Consider the following 20226-nt stretch of genomic DNA (forward strand, 5'->3'; position numbering starts at 1 on the left):
CATAGCCCATTAGACGTAGTCTCATTCTGTCCCAGGATAAATGAGAACATGTATCCTACAGTTGCTGTAGTCCAATTCCATACGTGTGTCCTATTCATAATAATGTGCAACAGTAAATGGAATTTCTGTTGTGACATTTTGATGCATCTCAATCAATAAAGGCAATCTATCAAAATTCAAGTATTATGTACAAGTAAATCACAATAAAAAGTCCTCTAGGAAGGTCAGTAGGCCTTTATTTTATTTTCAAAGGCATTGCAGTGCCCTTGTTACGGGATGCTTTTTAAAGTGAGAAGACATTTAATAAGGTGTGATATCACAAATGATGGACAGGGAATTCAAGAAGGAAGTGGTGTAATGGTAGGCTGATATAGCTTGTTGAGGTAGGCGTAGGCTATTTTCTTCTCATTTGAGTACGCAAACAATGTTCAGTGTTCACCTTCTGTCAGTCAAACCACGTCATGGTAAAATGACATTGTCGTTGTTACAAAATGAATGAATAAACAAATAAATAAATAATGGTATTTTATTTTATGCATTTCTTTTGTTTGTTCAGTATGAGTGCAATGCAAATTTAACTCCCTTGTTTTATTTTTCTTTTTCTTCTTTTCATTCGTCTTGTATTTCCTATCCCTTAAAATACAATGGAATAAAAAAAAGTTTTAGAAACGTATGAGGCAAGTGACTCTTTAAATTGATTATATTGCATTGCTTATAATTTGTATTGTTACTAAAATGGTTGCCTTCCAAATAACTATTCTGGCTTACATTTGCATTGCGGTGATTTGCTGTCCTCTAGAGGTGATTCTTTTGAATGTCTTTTGTCTGTTACTGTGGGGAAATTCCGCATGTCACTTAAAACCTCCATATTGATAATCTTGAATGTATTTAATCTCGTTCATGAGATATTATGTGATTCTAATGTAATCTAATTACAAGAGAAAGACAATTTTTTTTCTTAAAAGTGTTTTAAATGTGTCTTTCCCCCCCTGTATCTGTCTGTATCCCCTATGTCTTTTCTTCACTCACAGACATATACTGTACAGTACAACTGTTATGTAGAAGTACATTAATAACACAAGGTAATAAGTCTCATAATGTCATCAAGTCACCATGGAAACATTTAGCATTACTCCACAATACTCTATCATAATACGGAAAAGTTCATATTTTGCAAGTGCTCGATGTTTAAGTTAAACCTGTAAGGCTGCATACATTCTTGTGTTATCTGACGTCACTACATTTTTTCGCTGATTTCGATAGTGTTTCCCGGAAGAGGGTGGCACTTCGATGACGTGACGTCATTGATCGCGTAGACCGTTCCTTTCTACGTCCAGACGCGCCGCTCAAGTCCGGGACCAGTCATGGCGTCAGGCCTAACCGCTGGTGTTGTTGTGTTCCTGTGTCTGGTTCTCGTTCCTGTCGTGTCCGGTATGTTCTTTTTCAGATGTTCTTTGTCACTTTTTCTTCAACGTAGTCTCTGACCGACGTCGCGGCGCAGCTCGAACACTCGTTGGCCTTCTTGGCTCACTGACTAGGACACAGTCGGGACAGTCTTAATGATACATTTTTAAGATTCACACGTCTAAATCTTTTTTTTTACAAAGTTAAAACGGCAGAAAACAAAGTAATTGAAGCCATGGCGCAACATGTTTTACACGCCCACCTAGGCAAGCCATTTACTGCTTTTGATAGAGCAATGCACAGTTGAACAATAGCTACAAAATGTGTTGCCGAAATAAAGATAATGCCTCAACAATGTAGGAGTCTGGAAAAGACTCATATATTAGCCCCTCGTCACACTGTAATGTTGTTAGCATCTAGACGGTTTTCTAATAATAGCGCAGAGAAACGCTAGTGACGACTTGTTATTGTTGGCTTGTCAAAACTTGGCTTGAAACCCTTCGCTGTAGTTGGAAAGAATTCCGGGGGGAGGCATGAAGTCTTGATAGTGTCCTTCAAAATCGTATGTTTCCGGCCCAGTCCAGTTTTGAAGTTCCTCCCTCCGCTTATTTTGTTTCAATGCAGAGTGTTCAAACCTCATCTGAAGGGTGTGAAATGTAAATGCTGCTGCTGTTAGTCTTAATGTGTCAGTGTGATCATGATGAGTAGGAATAAAGTATGTAACACATAGGTTCCTGCGATATTAGATCGAGTGATGGGTGTCTACAGCAAATAGCCAACGCGGGTGTCAGCTGATCGTTTTATTTACTGACGTAAATTGTCATCGACAAAATGCAAACAGTGACTTGGCATGGCTTTAAGTCAACATGCGGTAGGCGACTGAAAAAAGGGCCATCACTCGCTCAACTTCATAAAAGTACACTGTCATTTTAACATCTGTGTTGCGTGTGATCAATTTTAACATTATTTGCAGACTTTGTGACACAAGTGTCTGAATTAGAATAGTGTTGGTGGAACAGAACTGAATGCTACACAACGTACCAGCAGGAATGTATTTTGGACACCCCTGACTTGTGCTTTTGAGGTTGACTAACTCTTTGTACTTTTATGTCTTCCAGCTGATGACAGGGATTGTTTAGCCTACAGAGACAGAGCCGACTTTTACCATCACAGGAAGGCATGCCGTCTCTTTTGCTGTGGAACCTGCGAATTCAGATACTGCTGCTCTGATACCTTCAAGATTTTGACTGAGGACGACCAAGAGAATTGGTATAGTATTCTTTGTTTGTCAGTTGAAGTGTTTGTGTCCAAACATATTCTCTTTATGTGCGACTGCAACAGTGATGTGAGGATGTAGCATGATATTACAGGAAACGTTTCCCCGGTGTACAAGGTGACAAGTCCCCGTCTTCATAGAAACATTTAGTGGTTACATTCAAAGTTGTCTTCTTTGCTGATGTATGACGCTCTTTAAAAACCTGCCCCGGGCTGTAAACTTATTCCTCTCTCATGTAACAAATTTCATCCGCTATTTGTTTTTCTTTTCAGCAAAGCAATCATTTCCCCAGCCTTTGAAACGATTGATTCGTCGGTGCCCATCGTCTTGGTTGTTTGCGGAGTCATCACCGTGATTCTGATCCTCATCTGCTGCTGCGTGTGTCCCTGCTGCTTCATCTACAAGAATTGCAGAAAACCACAACGTAGGTTACTGTATTTACCAAGCTCTATGACTCACGCCTCGCTTCTGTACACAACTGACTGAATGTGTTGAGAGTGTGTTGGGAATGAGGTGAAGACGAGTGCTACAGACTTTTGTTCATTTAGAGAATAATGCTGGTTAAAATGTATGTATTTAGGCAGCACATAGCTGGTGAATTTGGGGCTGTATCGAAACATATGGTGCGCGAGATGACATTTTTGAAACTTACATTTTATGTTTGGGACGTCACAGATTGTTCTGTCACTTTTGTTTTGGGGTTAAATTTGGATGCGTCAGATGGTGAGTGAGAACGTGAGCGTGCTCTTGAGAATTATCTCGCTTTATGTTCGCTCACGAAAAACATGTAGGCGGTCACCTTAACGGTATTGCGCTGTGTGATACCCCAAACGCATCCATCCAGGTTGGGGGAGACCCTTTGCCTGGTGGAGGAGCTTGAGTATCGTGGGGTCTCCATCACCAGTGAGGGATAGCTGGAACGTGAGTTTCACAGATGGATGAGTGCAATATCTTCTGACTGAAAACAAAAAAAGAGCCAAAGCCTCTCCATTGACCAGTTCCTCTCACCTATGGTTACAAAAGTTAGGTATTGACAGAAAGGAGTTTTTGCTTTGGAGCTCAGTCAGAATGAAAGAAGGCAGTTGAAATGCCACTTATAATGCAACTGGGCGGAGGTCCTGAGGCATCCCCAGGATTTTAAAAGGCTGTAACCCTCTTCCGATTGGATTAGTATGACCCTGGGATGTGGAGTAAAGTAAAATCTACCTCACATTTCACTGCTGTCTGAATGCCAGCCATCTTTACACTGTGACATCAGTGAAGATAACCAGGACTTTTACCTTTGGTAAATATGATACAATACGAAATACTGTGCGATAAGTGGTCAACGGGTGTAGATTTTAGTCTGTGATTTGTGGTACAGATTTGGATACTAATTGAAGCACTATGGATATTTCCTTTTTTGAAAGAGACATTGTGACATAGTAGCACACTCATAAAGCAACATTGTTCCGTTTTCACTGACATTTGGTAAGCAGTGTGACCGGCGTCCCCTAGTGAAATTAATATTATCGAGAAAAGGCCGGGCCTCTTAAGTTTGGCTGCTGCCCCTGCAACCAACCGCTCGGTTTAGTGTAAAGGGGTTGTACGTTTTTTTTTTTACTTTTGGAAGACTTCACAGCTATTCTAAACCTGAAGAAATTACATGTATCTGGTGTGTACAGAAAGCTTTCCATCTATTTCTGAAAAGCAGCTCAGCACGCAGAGGTCTCTCGTCCTTCTGTGACTTTAATTCAGGCTGAACTTGACTTCCGCTGACTAATGAAATGAGTGTGGTGAAAGGTCGCTATCAGGATTCACATCAGATATTCAGATAAACAGTTTCCCCCAGATGAAGAAGATTTGAAGTCTGCTATTTTGTATGTCAAATGATCGAAACTAGAAAAGCACTCTGAGCACCAACCTCTGCCAAGTAGGGAGTTAACCAGTCCATATCTGAAAGTTAGAAAGCTGCTTCAAAACAGTCATGAGCATGGAGCATCGGTCATTTTTGTGTTCAAGCAAGGCAGCCATTTTGAATTAAATTTAACATTCGAAAAACATGTAAAATTGTATTTGCAAAGCTGCTCATTGAGTATGATAGATATGATTATCTATCATATCTATCTATGATTGACACAATAGGGCTCCTTTAGGAGATACAAATATATTAAAGCAGGGCTGTTGAGAGGGAGGTGGAGAAGCGGTTCACCTTTTTGGAAAGTGAAAAACAAGAGCCACGGTCTTTTCAAGCAAATTCTGACTTTGTTGTTTCATGCGTATGCATTACATTTTGGGCGAAGTTCAAAGGAGTCTTGTTGCTGTGACCGTGGGGTGTTAATATTTCACTCTCCTTGATGTGCTTCCCTTCCAGTGTACATGGATTGTTTTTGCAAATGAAAGACATTTTTAGATCTAGATTTCAACTAGCCTCTTCTCAGGAGCCATTTCAGCTAGTTTGGGTTTAGAAATACAGGCCACAGTTTTTGTCCAAATATCAACAGTGTCTGTCTTTTCTCCCTACAGTTACAGACGATATGTTGATTTATTAAGAGTGATAATAATTGACTTAATCCCTTCATTGTGCTGTGGTTTTCCTTTAAACACAATGAGGGACAATTTTTTTTCTCTCCCTCCTCAACGTTGGAATATCGGAACGACATCTCACACATGACTCAACGTTTCCATGTCAGCCACAGCAGGAAAACATCCAGACTTGCATGTGCCATTCCCAGGAAGTGGTTGGCGGCCGCGACTGACAGTGAAAATGAAACATGGCCTGGGGAACGCTGACACACGCCCATCTGGGCTAAAAAAAAGAGCTTCCTTTCACTCTAGCTCAACTGTTGTTGCAGAGTGTTTCGCAGTGGTGTCTCACTGCACCAGCAGATCATTTCCACCACTCTTTTACGCGCCTATACGATAGACATTTCACAATAATGAATATCCTCTTGTATCTCTTTCAGCCGTGATAGCCACCACCCGCACCACGGTGACCACGTCTCGGCCGTACCCTCTGCAACAGGCCTCTGCTGTGCCCTCCCCTGCCCAGGGTGCACCGTATCCAACCTACTATCACATGCCAGTCCAGCCTGGAATGGGATTAGGACCAATGATGTACCAAGGTCAGCAGCCAGCTGTACATGGACCGCCCCCTTCATATCAGGAAGCCAGTGAGTCAACTTTACTTTCAGTCATGGACATAATGTTAAAAGCTTTCATTTTAGCTTCGGCTAATGTGCTTTACATGAACTGGCAGTGTGAATAGATAGTCTTGGGTTTTCCCCCAGTGGAAGCACAAACCCTACACTGCAGTTAAACATTGTCGAAATGACACAAATTTGAGCGGTTGCGATGTAATGACTGTGTTCATGTGGGTTTTGGCAGCATTCCAACCGGGCCACCAGATGTACCCCGTGCAGCCCAACGCTTCCAGCTCCAGTGACTTCTCAGCACAGCCAGCGTACAACCCTGACTTTGTGCCACTGTCCAAGACTGGATGAGCTCTGCTGTCGCTTCCACCTGCTGTGGTCCTATGACACTCTCAGACTGATGTGGAATCTGTGTGTTGATCAGTTATTTTATGTAGAGCATGTGTTCTATTATTGAGATGCTAAGCAAGAATTTTGGGTTCCAACCACTTGGACTGGTCTGCTCCATCTCTTTCTTGCACGCAACTGTGTGAATTCAAACTAAATGGCATATTTTTGTTGCTGCTGTGATTCATGACCTGTCAAAGGCCATCAAACATGTGGGGACAGTGAAGCTCAGTTGATAGGTAGGGTGACTCAGGTTAGTGAGCTGATCATGTGAGCCCACCAAAAAGGGAACCTCCAACACGCTAACTGCTCAGATATCTATTTTAACTTTTCTAATTTTCGCTCGTTCTATTCATGTCTCTCGGCACACGGCAGCTTCGAATGATTCACCCAAAATGCATATTTTTGTCTGATATGCCTTCACCCAAGCTTTTACACATCCTCATGTGCCTTCGGAGCTTGATGAAGTAATATGTATATATTACTTTATCTGCCTTTACATTCTTTTGGAATATGCTTTCAATTCATTATTACATTTGAGAGTCTTTAGAAAGTATTTGTGACTTGTTTCAAAGTGTCATTTGCTCATGTGCCATTCTGTCTTTGACAGAAAACTCTTCAGACTTTCACCTCTAAAGCGAATTACAGCTTGACCTGTCCACTCATTTCACTGACTTGTTACGTTCTGCCGATGTATCAGAACAATGAACGATTGTTCAACTTCCTCTTAAGCCGTTGTGTTCGGTGTTCTACTCAGGCCCAGTGTTAATGTTCCTGTGTTGCGTTCAAGGCTAGTGAATATTTATTGAATAGAAGATACACAATTCTTCCCTGGCCTACTGTCTTGTATTTGAAGCTGACGCTGTGTGAGATGTTCCCAACTTTCATTTCCTTAAAAGCCTTAAAATGTGTCTTTCAATAAAAAGAAAAATGTTTTTCACAAGGTTCTTTTTTTCAAGCAGACTTTAAAGCCCTGGCTGTACAGAGGTGTTGGACATCAACATGGACTTGTGTTTGTGTTACAGTCATCAAAAAGACAGTGGCCAATCCCCTTCATATTTGGATAAATATTTATAATAATAAAGCATTGTTTATATAAAAATTGACTCATGAAAAGGAATGGATATATCAAGTGTACCCTCCCTTCTCTGATGTTGCTCGAGGTGTTAGACGCCAGGTGGGTGTGGGGATTCTAACAAGCCCCTGGCTGAGCGCCTGTGTGTTGGAGTTCTTTCCGGTGGACCAGAAGGTTGCTTCTGCGGCATAGACTGAAGGGAGGCAAAACTCTTCACTGTTGCATGTTGCAACAGCAGCGTTGCTGCAGCATAGTTTTCATAAAATAATGCTGTTTTCAATTGTTCAGTTTCCACTGGTCCACCAGGAGCTGCACTACTGCACGTTATGTAAAAAAGTTATTTTAACAGCAGTGATTTCAAACAAATTAAAAATCTGCTTTGACTTCATAAAATATGAAACATGATTCTATGAGCTGTGCTGTAAGGAAGTTGATGACATCTTACGCAATGACATATTTTCATATGTCATCTTCGCCTGTGCGAAGGCGCCATAGCTCATTCAGACAACAGTCTGACACAAATGTATTTAACTATGTGAGCTGATATTGCTTTGTAGAAGTGATTCTGACGTCCATGAAAAACAGGGCCAAATGTTTTTGCTCAAGCAAGGTTGCGTTAGTCTTGCGAAAGTATCCCTGCAGTTTTTGCTTCACAAATGTTGTAATTACTGAGGCGATCTCTCAATCTCATCTCTTTCCTCAACGACCCATGCTTCGACTCCATGACCCTGGTGTCGAGGGGCGGGGAATAATAGTAACTGCTCCAATTCACAATGTTTTTGTTGACTACACGAATCTTGGAAACTAACTTTTTCTGTGCTGTGCTGCTCAACTCAACTGTACTTGTTTCTCCATGCGAGCCATGTTCATTTCAATGCTGGTTATACATTCACGCATGTATGAACATGGTTTTAAGTAAAAAAATTGCTCTAACAAACTCTGTTTTGACACGCATACTGAACCCCATTGAAACTGGTTTACCAAGGGCAAAAAGGATTTCACTCACTTTGTCGGATGTTTGGGCAGCGTAAACAAAAACAATGTACCAGATTACAATTATAAACTACTATTTTGTATGTCATTTTGTACGTATATTTGTATGTCATTTTGAGTCAACTCCAAGTATTTAAAGTTCTCATGGGCCAGAAAAATTCACATGGCAGGTTCAAGGTTGTTTTTGGTGATCTGTTATAGTTTCTAGTTTGCTAATTTAGTGTGTGAATGTAATCAGTTTTAATCCCTTCCATAGAGTTTTTCGTTTAGTCCAGTTATGATCCTCAATAGGTCTGAGCATTTCATTCTTGTTTGAGTCAGTCATCCATAGGTATTTTTGTCGTCTTTTTTAGTGGACAAAAATTGTATTTCCATCTGTATCTACATCTACAGTCCCAATGTCTCATTTCCCTCACATGTTAGTGGTATGTTGGCGACGTTTTCTTGACAAAGCAACGTTAGTTAGACAAAAATATGGATATTACTGAGTGCCCTCTTATGACTACACTAAGTACTAAGTCACAAGTTTGCTTTTTTATACATAAAACCAAATTTGGACGGAGTAAATGAAGTTTTCTCTGGCCTGCTGCGAGTATTTGTTATGAGCAAACACCTTTTTTTCACTTATTAATGTAGTTTTCATGAGGAATTGTGGTGACAGTAGCAAACTTGCATGTTCCAACACTCAGTGCTAAGGTCATGGATGCCATTCATCCTGCCTCCTCATTCCCATGCTGTGAGGAATGCTGCCGGGTGGCTCACTTACGGGTGCGACGGTTACGAACACTTTGTTACTGTAAGTGCGGAGATGACGGTCTCGTCCGGCTTCGTGTGTGTCCTCTGTGCGATCCTTCTCCCCAATGTTGCAGGTAGGTTTCCGACTATGGCTGTTCAGCTCTGGGTTGTTTGGGGTCAGAAGCCAAAAGTGCTCAACAAGTCTCTGTCATTATTATATTTGGCTCCACCGTGATTCCACCTGCCGTTTATATTTGAGAAAAGGGTATTTTCTACGCTGTTCTTTTTGTCTTTCAGCGGAATACTGCTATGGATATTTGGACAGCAGCGGTGGATATCGAAGCGTCGAGGACTGTGGAACTGAGAGCTGCTGTGGGAAGTGCGACGCCAGATACTGCTGCAGCTCCGTATACGAAGCCCTCGATCAGGAGTCCTGCCCGATGTTTGTCATTTATTGTTTTTCTTTTCTTTTTAATCACAAGTTCATACATTAGAATCATGATGACATCACAAGTACGTTAAAAAACGATCAGTAATGCGACGCTATAAGACATTTGAGGGAGTTAACTTAAAAAAAAAAAAAACCCAAAAAAACCCAAATAGCATTAATAGGAGGCAAATCAATTACAAATGTAATATATTCATAATAAATGTAATTATTTGGAAACAGAAATATCTGAAAGAGGTAGTTATTAATTCACAAAACAACGACGATGGCTGACGGCGGAAACACAAAATGAAAGCGGAAGTGAAATGGCTGCACAAATAAAGATTAAATGAGCAATTGAAAAAAACAAACAAACAAACATGAGACGTGCGATAAAGTGAGCAATGGGTCACACTGACCTCAACCACTTTCAGGGTTGTAGGAAACAAGTTGCTTGGCGCTGATTCTGATTTAGGGACTGTTTCACCTTTCAATATAATAATCTCTTATATAGACTTACCGACGATTTGAAGGTTTTTAATTCATATACCCGTTACGGATCTCCTGTTTTATTGGAAATCCGCTACTGACATTCTCTTTCAGCTTCTCCCTTCAGGGGTGGCCACTGTGGATCATCTTCCTCCATCTCCCCCTGTCCTCTGATTCCTCTTCTCTCAAACCTACAAATGTCCTCCTTCACCACCTCCATCAATCTCCTCTTTGGCCTTAATCCCATTCTCTTGTCTCTCCTCTTCTCCCTCTGTCTATTGGCACGCCTCCCCCTTCTCATTCTCTGTCTTCCACCTACAGTAGTCCAATGCCATCAGCACCCTGCTGGTTACCAGCACCGATGGCGGTCGTTGCCGGTATGAGATACATTTGTCTGATCCGCATCTTTAGTTTGGCAAGTTTTTTTTTTACGTCTTCCTGGCACAACCCTCTGCATGTATTCAACACACCATATGTCAGTAAAATAGGTGAATCCCAAACCCACATGGTGGGTTAAAAAAAGAAATCCCTGCCTGGAGTAGGTATAAGCTGTAATAACCATTGGATCCACCACTATGACTCTGTTCGACAGGCTTGACTCAGATAGACCGCCGGTGGGAACATCGGCAGAGATTGCGGGCTCTGTGTTGGGATCCATTTTAACCTTTGCCGGCAGTATAATCCCTATCATCTGCTGTGTACTTCTGTGTTGCTGCCTCTGCAAAAAATGCAGGAAGAGACGCCGAGCAAGCCAGAGTGAGCCGCAGCCACCTTTGTGCTACACAAAGTTGACTGCAACACCTGACCTTCTTCTTCTTCTCGTCCAGCCGTGGTGCACACGATCATTCAGTCGCCGCCAACCATATATCGGCCAGATTATCCAGGATACAACTCGGTACCAGTCCAGCTGGGGTAGATGGATCCTCCCATGATGCCAAGCTCTCCACCCACCTACATGGAAGCGAGTGAGTGTTCTTTTGTGACATTACATTAAACTCGTAAAATTTAATTCATATTGTTTGAATTGGGCTTAGTGTGATCAGAAGAGCGCACTCAGAAATATCCATATTTTTTGTGTCTGATGTGAGGGAAACGAGACTGGGAGGCTGTCCGTACAGAAGTTAAACTTTATTGACATGTGTTGAATAGAACAGTGTCACTGAAAAGAAATGGAAGTACAAATTTTGTCCACTAAAACTAAACGAAAATATCCATGGATGACTGACTAAAGAGTAGCATTAAAATGCTCAGACCTATTCTCGACTATAACTGGACTAAACGAAAAAGAGTATTACAGGGATTAAAACGGATAAAAACTAAAATGACAGCTTCACTCAAACACTAAACTGAAGGTAAAACAGATCACCAAAAACAACCTCGGACCTGCCTGCCAAGTCAATTTATTCGGCCCATGAGAGCTTTAAAAAGTTGACTCAAAATTATTACATTACATTACATTTTATACATTTTATAATTATTTTATTTACGTCCAAAAAATTGAGTTGAGATTACAATTGACAGCAATCAATAAGGAAAACTCCATGTGAAAGAGAACATTATCTTAAGGACTGTGTAAGTGTGGTTCCGTCAAGTTCTTTCCAAACACAATTTGTTATGGAAGTCGAGCCTGTAGCTGACGCGTGTCTTCCGTGATGAGAAAATATCCGCAGTTATTCCTTTTGATACCATTTATTGGCTCCTTCATCTGGTGATAACAAAACAACTGCGGTATTCCAAACAAAAAATAACGATAGCACGATCAAAAACTTGTATGCTCCTCACGCTTCCATAACACTGTCTTACGTCAACACGCACACACGTCACGTCACGTTGCATAAGAGCAGTCACACCACTCATCCACCGTGCACAACACACAAGAATGACTCTGACAGACTGTGTTGATGGATTGCTTGTGTGGAGCCAGTATGATGGTGTTTCCATATGATTTATCACCTAGTGACCATCCACTGTGGCCAAAGCCTCTCAGATCGCCCACTGATCGACAACCTGCACTGCAACAAGAGTGCAGTGACTCAGGACTTTATTCCGAGCTGTAGCACACCTTGTGTTGCTGCTAATGGTGGTCACACATGCAAGACGTTTTCCTATTCACACCACATATTTCTTTCATGGCCAGCAGGTCCTGGTGGATTGTTTTTGTTTTCATTCTCCCAAATGTTGGTCAAAAAGTGAGTGAAATCAGGTGGTGCATTTTCAGTTGGGTTACACATACACTGATACATGTCAGCCAAAAATGTCTCAACAGATTTCCTTGAAGTCATTTTTGGCATTACCAGCTTCCAAATGAACTTGACTCGCATCTTGACTCACTGCAACAGTGCTATGTTCGGGAACAAGTTAGTTCCCAAGGTCTGTGTTTGTTGGAGCTGTAATTATAATACTCCCTTGACACCAGAGTCATGGAGTCGAGGCATTGATAGTTGAGAGTAGAGATGAGACTGAGAGATCATCTTGATAATTACAACAAAGCAAATACTGCAGGGATACTTTCGCAAGACTTATGCAACCTTGCTTGAGCAAAAACCTTTGGCCCTTTTTTTCCATGGACGTCAGAATCACTTGCACAAAGCAATATCACATATCACATCTGTTATAATATTATAAGAATAATAATAACATTGATAATAATAACATGAAATGATCTGATTCAAAAGATACCTCTGTCCACTTCTCATAGTTGTGACTTATATTTTATAGCTGGACCTCCGTACGCTTCCGCAGCGTTCACCCCAGGACAGCCCATGTACCCTCTCAGCCCGCCCGCAGCACCACAGCCGCAGCAGCATCCAGAGGAGCTGACCCAGCCTGCCTACAACCCCGCGTATGATCCCAAACCTTGGACTCCTGATGCTGTCTGAGGTTGAGAGGAGTCATTCACGAGTGAAGGCGCATTTGTACAGGCGAAGAAGACATATGAAAATACACATTGTAGTGCAAGCGGGAGTTATTGGGGAGCTGTTTAGTGTTGCTGAATAATACTATGTTTGTGATGTGAGTTCATATATGTATAGTCACTAGGGGTCGTGATCAGTGTAGATCCCCGAGAAGAAAGCCTGTGAATAAAAATACCTCTGGAAACCTCAAGATCGCATGGTGAATTAGAACATTACACACATCATTGTATAAGATGTCAACTTCCCTGTGATTCAGCACAGTTTGTAGAATCATGTTTCATGTTTTTATTTAAACAAAGGAGATTATTTTTGCTTAACGTCAGCTTCTGTTTTCTGGTTTGTTCAGTTACACTTATTGTCTCCAGTTAAACACTAGAGGTCAGCATAGAGTCATAGACAGCACTTTCGAGATATGAGGACCACAAAGCGTCAAGTGACGAAGACGTCTTCTGCTTCGCTTCCTCTTGTCTTCATCTCTCCTCTTTGCATGATGTCAGCTCCATGATCACAATCTCCTGAAGGAAAAATTGTAACCGCAGGTTTGCCAAGAGTCACTACATGGAATGGACCTGTAGAGGGGTGAAGAGACAAAGAGTTATTGACCTGAATATGTTCACTTAGACATCCAATAAGCTGCCAAAGAGCTGAGCTTGAAGGCATAACAGTCAAGCTACATTCCTACTGTCATCCATGACCACAAACTATGGATCGTGACCGAAACACAATGGCAGACGCAGGTTGCCTGAAGGGTGTATCCTCTGCAGGGCAGCTCGATGCTCCCATGCTGATAGGTAGAGCTGACTAGTCACCCAGGAATGACTGAGGTGACTTGGCAATATTTTCCATTGTCCATATTGTCCATCTGGTAGAAGAAGTAGAGAAGGTTTCCAGGGGAAGAGAGACATTAAGGCCTCAGTGTTCCTGATGAGACCTCCTTGTCCCAACCTTGGATAAGCAGTGGAAGGTGGCAGAAAGGATGACATGACCAAACCAGGGAGCAAAGACATGAGCCCATAAGCCTTCGCTTGTTCGGTGGTGGACATTTATGCTGCGATCCCGTTACCTCGGAAGTGGGAAGTTGGAGATGGGTCGGATGTTGGATGAGATCGGAGATCAACCCAAGATAAGGGGTGTGGGTCCTGAGAGGTCCCTGGCTAAACAAGGGCTAAAACACACGGCCGTAAATTCATATCCATAAGCCAGAACATCATATCATCACAATACAGCTACCACTGAAAGCTCTTGTTTCCATCTAGATGCTTGTGTTTAAATAGCCGGAGTGGGAGCGCCGGCTTTTAATCCAATAATAACCGGCGCCACGCCCTCGACCAGCATCCCGCACGGCCCATTAATCAATACAATAATTCTGCTGACTGAGGCTATATCGGTCGTGGAAGTGAGCGGAGGCTAAAACGGGCAGAGCGACCCTGCCTGCACATGCTGCTGTAGCAGGCCGCCGCTAAAATAAGATCTATCCTTGAAGCGTGGCTCAGACTGCTAATGAGCTCCTGTACTGGGATGCTGGAGTCCCAGACACAGTTGCCTTTCTCTTCTTCCATCCATCCTTCCCACTTACTGCTCTTTGTTGTCTCCACTGGCCTTCTGCCCAAGCAGCCATTACAATGTTGTCTCCAGCACCCACATCATTCCTCTTTTTTTTCTTCTCAATCTGCGGAATCTTTCTGGTATTTATATCCCAAATGCCAGATCTTCGGCGCGTGGACAACAGGCCTACTATCTGCTCCGTCTTCATCCAAATTCCTGATGGATATCTGGGACAGTGTGAGCTGCAGTTTCGTGGGAGGATTTGCTGATAAAGGAAGGGAACTCCCTATTTTTTTCCTGCACCGATGCTCCAGAGCGATACAAAGATTCCAAAACTTCCCACATGTTCTCAACAAACAAGGATTAGAAAAGTTAGGCTCAGAAAATGTTAAGCAGTAATGACCCGTCCTCTCATCGGCACTTCAGAGGTGTCGCTGGACTACAACACTTGCACTTCATACTAGCCCAACTTCAATCCAGCTAATTCGTAACGGGTCTGGCTAGAGGGGTTTTAGAGGTGTCAGAGTTAGTTTGTTTAGTCATTTCATCCATTGACCTAAATTGCCTCTTTCATCCCACTCACTGTAGTCATTACCTCCGATATAATATAGATTATCAAGGTTTTCTATTTCTTTATGTTTATGGATGTGAACTGCTTAATATTGACCCCTGAAAACACCACACCACTGAAGTTGTGCAAAACTGCTAGACTTTATGACAACATAGAACTTTCAAAGGCATAAATAAAAGTGTAACATGGCAAAAAAACAAAAAAATTAAAAGAAAGAAAGTAGACAAACCAAATAAATAAAAAAGACAACATGTCAGGCAAAGTGAAATTGAGCATTGAGTCGACGGGTTCTGATAACCATCCTGAATATAAAAACATTTAACATTACTTTCATTTCAATTTCAAGTTACACTTGATCTTAATTAATGGAAACAAATCGAATAAAAATATTATATGTTGCAAAGTGCTGAATTATGAGAAACATCTACCTTAAACAGACACTTTTCAAGCAACCGTTGACCTTGACAGGTTTTTTAGTTGAGTTTCAGGTTGAAGTTTCAAGACTTATCTCCATTGGGAAATTGATAAATTGAGTAAGTCACAAGATAAAAAGACAGTGTTATCAGAACAGCAATATTCAGTAAAAACACTGGGGAACTAACTATAAATACATTCATTACTTACTTAGATACCTATTCTGTACCTGCTAACAATGGTGTTGTTCAGAGTGACTATTCCAGAGCAAAATATAGACAGTATTAACAAGTCGATTTCTGGCTGACAGTTCAGAATACACATATCAATAAATAGATTATTTAGGGTACTGAAAGTTCCTGAATCTAAAGTGTGACCTTTAATTTTCCTCCCTATTTTAGTGCTAAGAGAAACAGTCTTGGCTCTTACAGTGACGTCGTGCTTTCTTGATTTCAGCTGGATGGAACTCTGGGTTTGAGGCAAACCTGGTTTATCCACACATATATGAGTTTTTGGGGACCATTTGGCTGGACCCTACAAAGCCAAGCCTCAATTTGAGGATGAAGATGTCTAAATAACATTGTCATTATCATGATGGTTAAGTTTAGCCGTTTGTTTTGGATGGTTAGGTTTAGGGTGAGAGGCTGGGGAAAGTTAAATTTATTTTCAATCCCTTAAATCTGTCGAGAAATTTCTGTTGTGTTTAAGTATGAAACATGGAATAAATAACAGATTTATTGCTAACTAGTCTCTGAACTAGGCTGCTAATGCTGGTCTATCAAAGTCATCACCTTCATTGTTTTCCTGAAAACCGCACTGTGTTTGACTGTTGTTGATGCACAACTGTTTGTGTTTTATCACGTGAAACAGTTGCGCAGACAGCTGCGCTCAAGAGTGCATCAGCTGGTGCCAAAAGAGCAGCTGGAAAACGCAGATTTTAAACCCTACGTTCTCCATGATTTAAGAGTCGAGGAGCTTCGCGGATACGTCTCCCACCATCTCAGCACTCTGAAGGTCTCTGATAAAATCCTCTAGGTCACTGCGCACATTGCTGCCTCTCCCTGAAGTCAAAAGTTGGAGCGTTAAATCCCAGATTAAGGATTTTTCTCAAGCTTATTTATCTTCAAAGTTTTCTTCACAAGTCGCCTCTTTCAAGAACCAGAAGCACCTGCAAGTGTGGAGGAGAAAAAGGCGCCTGGATGGTGTAAACTTAGACAGAACAGTTTGGTGTTGTTTCACCTCTTTTTCTATTCAAAAGCCTCCAAGTACCTTGACAACCTTGCCTGGTATTTTGGCAGCAGTCCCTTGAGTGTTGATGTCAGCTGAGAGGAGGGGGAGGCGGGGGGGTACTGAGCGAGGAGGGGGAGGAGTGAGCGGGCTATTCAAGGCACTTGTCCTCTGTCTCCCTGCAAGCAGTGGAGTAGGGGGAGGCGCATTAAGAGAGGACCACACTTGCACCAGTAGCCAACATGAGCACATTGTCGCAGCCTGTTCTCCACACTGACAGCAGGAGAGAGCTGTGAGGCAGAAGAGGGACACAAGGAAGGCAGAAGAGTTCAACTGAGGATTTCTCCTTTATCATTTACTCCTTCTCTTCAGGGTTTTGGGTTCTACTAGAGGATTCTGTGCTGAATCGGAACCTGCCATGGCTGCCCCTGTGGGACGAGGGAGCACTGTCCCACTCTCATCTTGCACCAGACACAGCTGGACTATCATTCTGTGCACACTGCTGACTCTTTTCAACCAGGTCTGCTGCTTCAACCTGGATACTACTCACACACTGCACAAACTGGGGGATCCAGGCACCTTTTTTGGGTTCTCTCTGGCTCTTCATCAGCAGCTAACGCCGGAGTCACAGAGTTGGTGAGTGTTGCTACCAGATGAGTTCCCATGCTGCGGCAGAGAATGTGCTTCATCATAGTGAGTGGAGCGGATCACAGAAGATCAGGGCAGAGTCTGAGAGCAGGTTGACTGAATCAGCCGGTGCTTCGCTCACAGGACATGCCAGCATTTTGGGACGTCCCAGCGCAGAATAGCTGTCCAGTTTTAAAGCTTTGACCTCAGCCGCTCGCATCTGACTCGGAGCGAGTCAGGATCAATCGCAAGGCTTGTTCAAGTCCCCCAGATACGATCATGAATAAGAGATGACACTAAATCTGTGTAAAGTGGCCTTAATTCACCTCGCCTGAAGCAAACACAGCTGAGGAAGATATCATATGTCTGAGTTACCAGGAGACGAAAAGTATATCAGATTCTGTTTGTAAAATGTAAAATGTAGCATAAATTATGACACATGAGACAAAGATGCAAAAAAAAGGCAATATGTTTGTGACCAGAATCATCACATATATATATATATATATATATATATATATATATATATATATATATATATATATATATATATATAGCGAAACATAATTTTTCAGTCACCACTGATCAATATTTATAAATATGTACAAATATGTAAAAAGTGAAAATGGATAGTCAAAATATATAAACATGGAATGGATATTCAAAAATAGCTGGTATGAAGAAACCGTATGTATTTTAGTTGTAAAGCAAAGCAAATATATTAGAAATATGAAGACATACAATCAAAACAACATCAAGACAAACTCCAAAATTATGATCATTTGTTCAACATTTGTTTTGACATTAGCACTATGTATTCAGTGAAGAAAATGCCAACAATAATAAAAACAATGAAAATGAATTGAACCATGAATAAACTGAAATGCACTGTGCAGGAATAATGGAGCTTTTTAACAGTGAAACACAGAGAGAAAATAATATTTCATTTATGTATGTCATAGAATTTATGACACTGATGCATTTTCCTCCTCATGAACTCCAAATTTAACTGTTGGCTCCTCCGTTTACATTGCGCCAGTCACACTGTCGCCTGGTGGGACCTGACCTATGACATCACAGACTTCCAGAATAGCCAGCAAAGGCTGAGAAAAAAGTAACTTTTAAAATTGCTCTGGAGCAAAAAGCTCACCAGCAGCATTAAACCCCTCACAGCATATGAAGACACAAAAGCCATTCTGACGTGATTAACTGAAAGTGGCTGCTGATAAACTGTGACATCACACTTATGAGAAGTGAATCATGCTGCCGACATCATCGTGATTTGAGTGCTCTATTAATAATTCAGTCTTTTAGAAGTGCAAGTCATACGATCATAAATGAATATAAGATGCCTCTAACAATGAGTGCACTATATGAGGTGGTTGAATATTACGGGGACTGGCTCCCTTCTGTGACTAAGGTAACAGCTCGCTTGTGTCAAGCTAAGAAGCTACAGACCATGGAATCTGAGTGGTTTATGATTCATTGCAAAGTCGATTTCAGCTTGTATTGGATGACACTTAACTTTCTGTCAGCTTGTGGTGAAGAGTAAAATATGTGGGATAAAACATTAACTCTGTTGAGAATTATTGTGGTCCAGAGCTGTGAGGAAATGGAGGCAAAGATGCTTCTTGGTAAAAGTCATGCAGCAATCTTTTTGTGGTTCGGATGTGTAGCTAGATTTTGAAATCCAAGCTTTTTATCTGGGGTTTATTTTTCTCTCTTTCTTTGTGCTGTCTGGAGCAGGATCTTAGGGGTAAAACCTGTACCATATCTGTGTGATTTTGAAAAATACACACCAAAATCTCTCAAACTTTGGTGCCTTCTGATGCAAGAGTTACAGCACTGGTTTCTTAACAGAAACTTTGGGTAGAATGTTTTCCATTTTTACATGTACTGGCTCAAAAATAAGAAGTCACAACCCACCTTACCCCAGAATGACTGTTTTTCTCTCTGACAAAGTTTCTGCTTTCTAGCTTTCCATGGCTGTGATCTTGTGTTCTTAAAACTCTTTGGTTCCTTGCGGCGAGGAGTTCATTCTCCAGTCTGGAACTTCAAGTAGACCACCCAGCTCTCAACATGGAGAGCATATTCAGATGGTCTACAGGATGGATGCCACACATCAATTCCAATCCATGTGTCTCTCTGAAGTTTCTGAGTCAGAGCTGGACGATGATGAAACATTAGTATCAGTAGGGTTTCAAATATGAATAAAAAATGGGGACTAAAAAAAGCATTTTAAGTTCATTTTAAGCAAAGTCGTGTGAGGCAGACTATGGAATACCTGTCAGTACACAGAGGTACACGTCACCACTACAGTTAAAGCGCTTTCATGAGGGGAAAAATGTTTCATGCATTTGCAAACATTGTCCCCCAGTGAATCGAGGAGTTCCATTTGGCATTCCACCATTGTTCGGTGTTTTATTACAGCAGAGGTCCGATCATCATCCCTGCTCACTTACCGTCTTACCCTCGGTGTCATGAAACGATTTGCCTGAATCTTTTTGTAACAGGATGCTTGTAAGTGACTCTTTGTTGTGAGCCTGACAGTGTCTGCGTTGCCCGTGGACTTCACTGATCTCATTGTCGGCTGTCGCCATTTGACTCAATGTTGAAAACGATATTACGGCTTTGATGATGTGATGGCTGCTTACTCACGACTGCATCACTCCTCGCACCGTGTGAAAGCGTTACAGTAAGAGCGCTCAGCTCCGTCACTGGAGGAGCTTCGCCCTCTCCGGCCTGGGTGTCACATGATTTATTGGAGGCACAAGGAGAGAATTATGAAGGATCAGAGAAGTGCTATGCAATTCATCAAAGGCAGACGTCTTAAAACCTTGCAGTGTTGTGGCAGATAAATGGGGCTTTTCACACAGCTGGAGTGACATGTCTTTGTGGTCGGTCTTACAGCAACCACTCTATACAAGGACACAAGCGAGGGTCAAAATACAGAACAGCTTTTTAGAGGTATGGTGTTGGAATCCAGACCAAACAAAGGTGCAACTTAAGT

General features: G+C 41.8%; 3 protein-coding genes across 7 annotated transcripts in view; all 3 read left to right on the forward strand.

Moving 5' to 3' along the window:
* Positions 1 to 317: 317 nt before the first annotated feature.
* LOC128760151 (protein shisa-5-like) lies at positions 318 to 7225 on the forward strand. The gene is made up of 6 exons (XM_053867190.1): positions 318 to 383; positions 1264 to 1431; positions 2523 to 2673; positions 2953 to 3104; positions 5626 to 5832; positions 6047 to 7225. The coding sequence occupies exons 2-6, from the start codon at positions 1365 to 1367 to the stop codon at positions 6160 to 6162; spliced, it is 693 nt and encodes a 230-aa protein (XP_053723165.1). The 5' UTR covers positions 318 to 383; positions 1264 to 1364; the 3' UTR covers positions 6163 to 7225.
* Positions 7226 to 9043: 1818 nt separating this feature from the next.
* On the forward strand, positions 9044 to 10833 carry LOC128760483 (protein shisa-5-like). Its single transcript, XM_053867915.1, has 4 exons — positions 9044 to 9135; positions 9299 to 9443; positions 10510 to 10673; positions 10745 to 10833. Exons 1-4 carry the CDS (start codon positions 9075 to 9077, stop codon positions 10831 to 10833), a joined length of 459 nt encoding a protein of 152 aa, XP_053723890.1. The 5' UTR covers positions 9044 to 9074.
* Positions 10834 to 16801: 5968 nt separating this feature from the next.
* Positions 16802 to 20226, forward strand: part of itga7 (integrin, alpha 7) — a 32470-nt gene continuing 29045 nt past the window's right edge. For all 5 annotated transcript variants that reach the window (XM_053867120.1, XM_053867117.1, XM_053867118.1 and 2 more), the window contains exon 1: positions 16802 to 17225. In XM_053867120.1, the coding sequence (XP_053723095.1) occupies positions 17008 to 17225 (218 nt within the window). In that variant the 5' untranslated portion in view covers positions 16802 to 17007. The remainder of the gene's footprint in view (positions 17226 to 20226) is intronic.

Source organism: Synchiropus splendidus, chromosome 6 (genome assembly GCF_027744825.2).
Source record: "Synchiropus splendidus isolate RoL2022-P1 chromosome 6, RoL_Sspl_1.0, whole genome shotgun sequence".
Lineage (NCBI taxonomy): Eukaryota > Metazoa > Chordata > Actinopteri > Syngnathiformes > Callionymidae > Synchiropus > Synchiropus splendidus.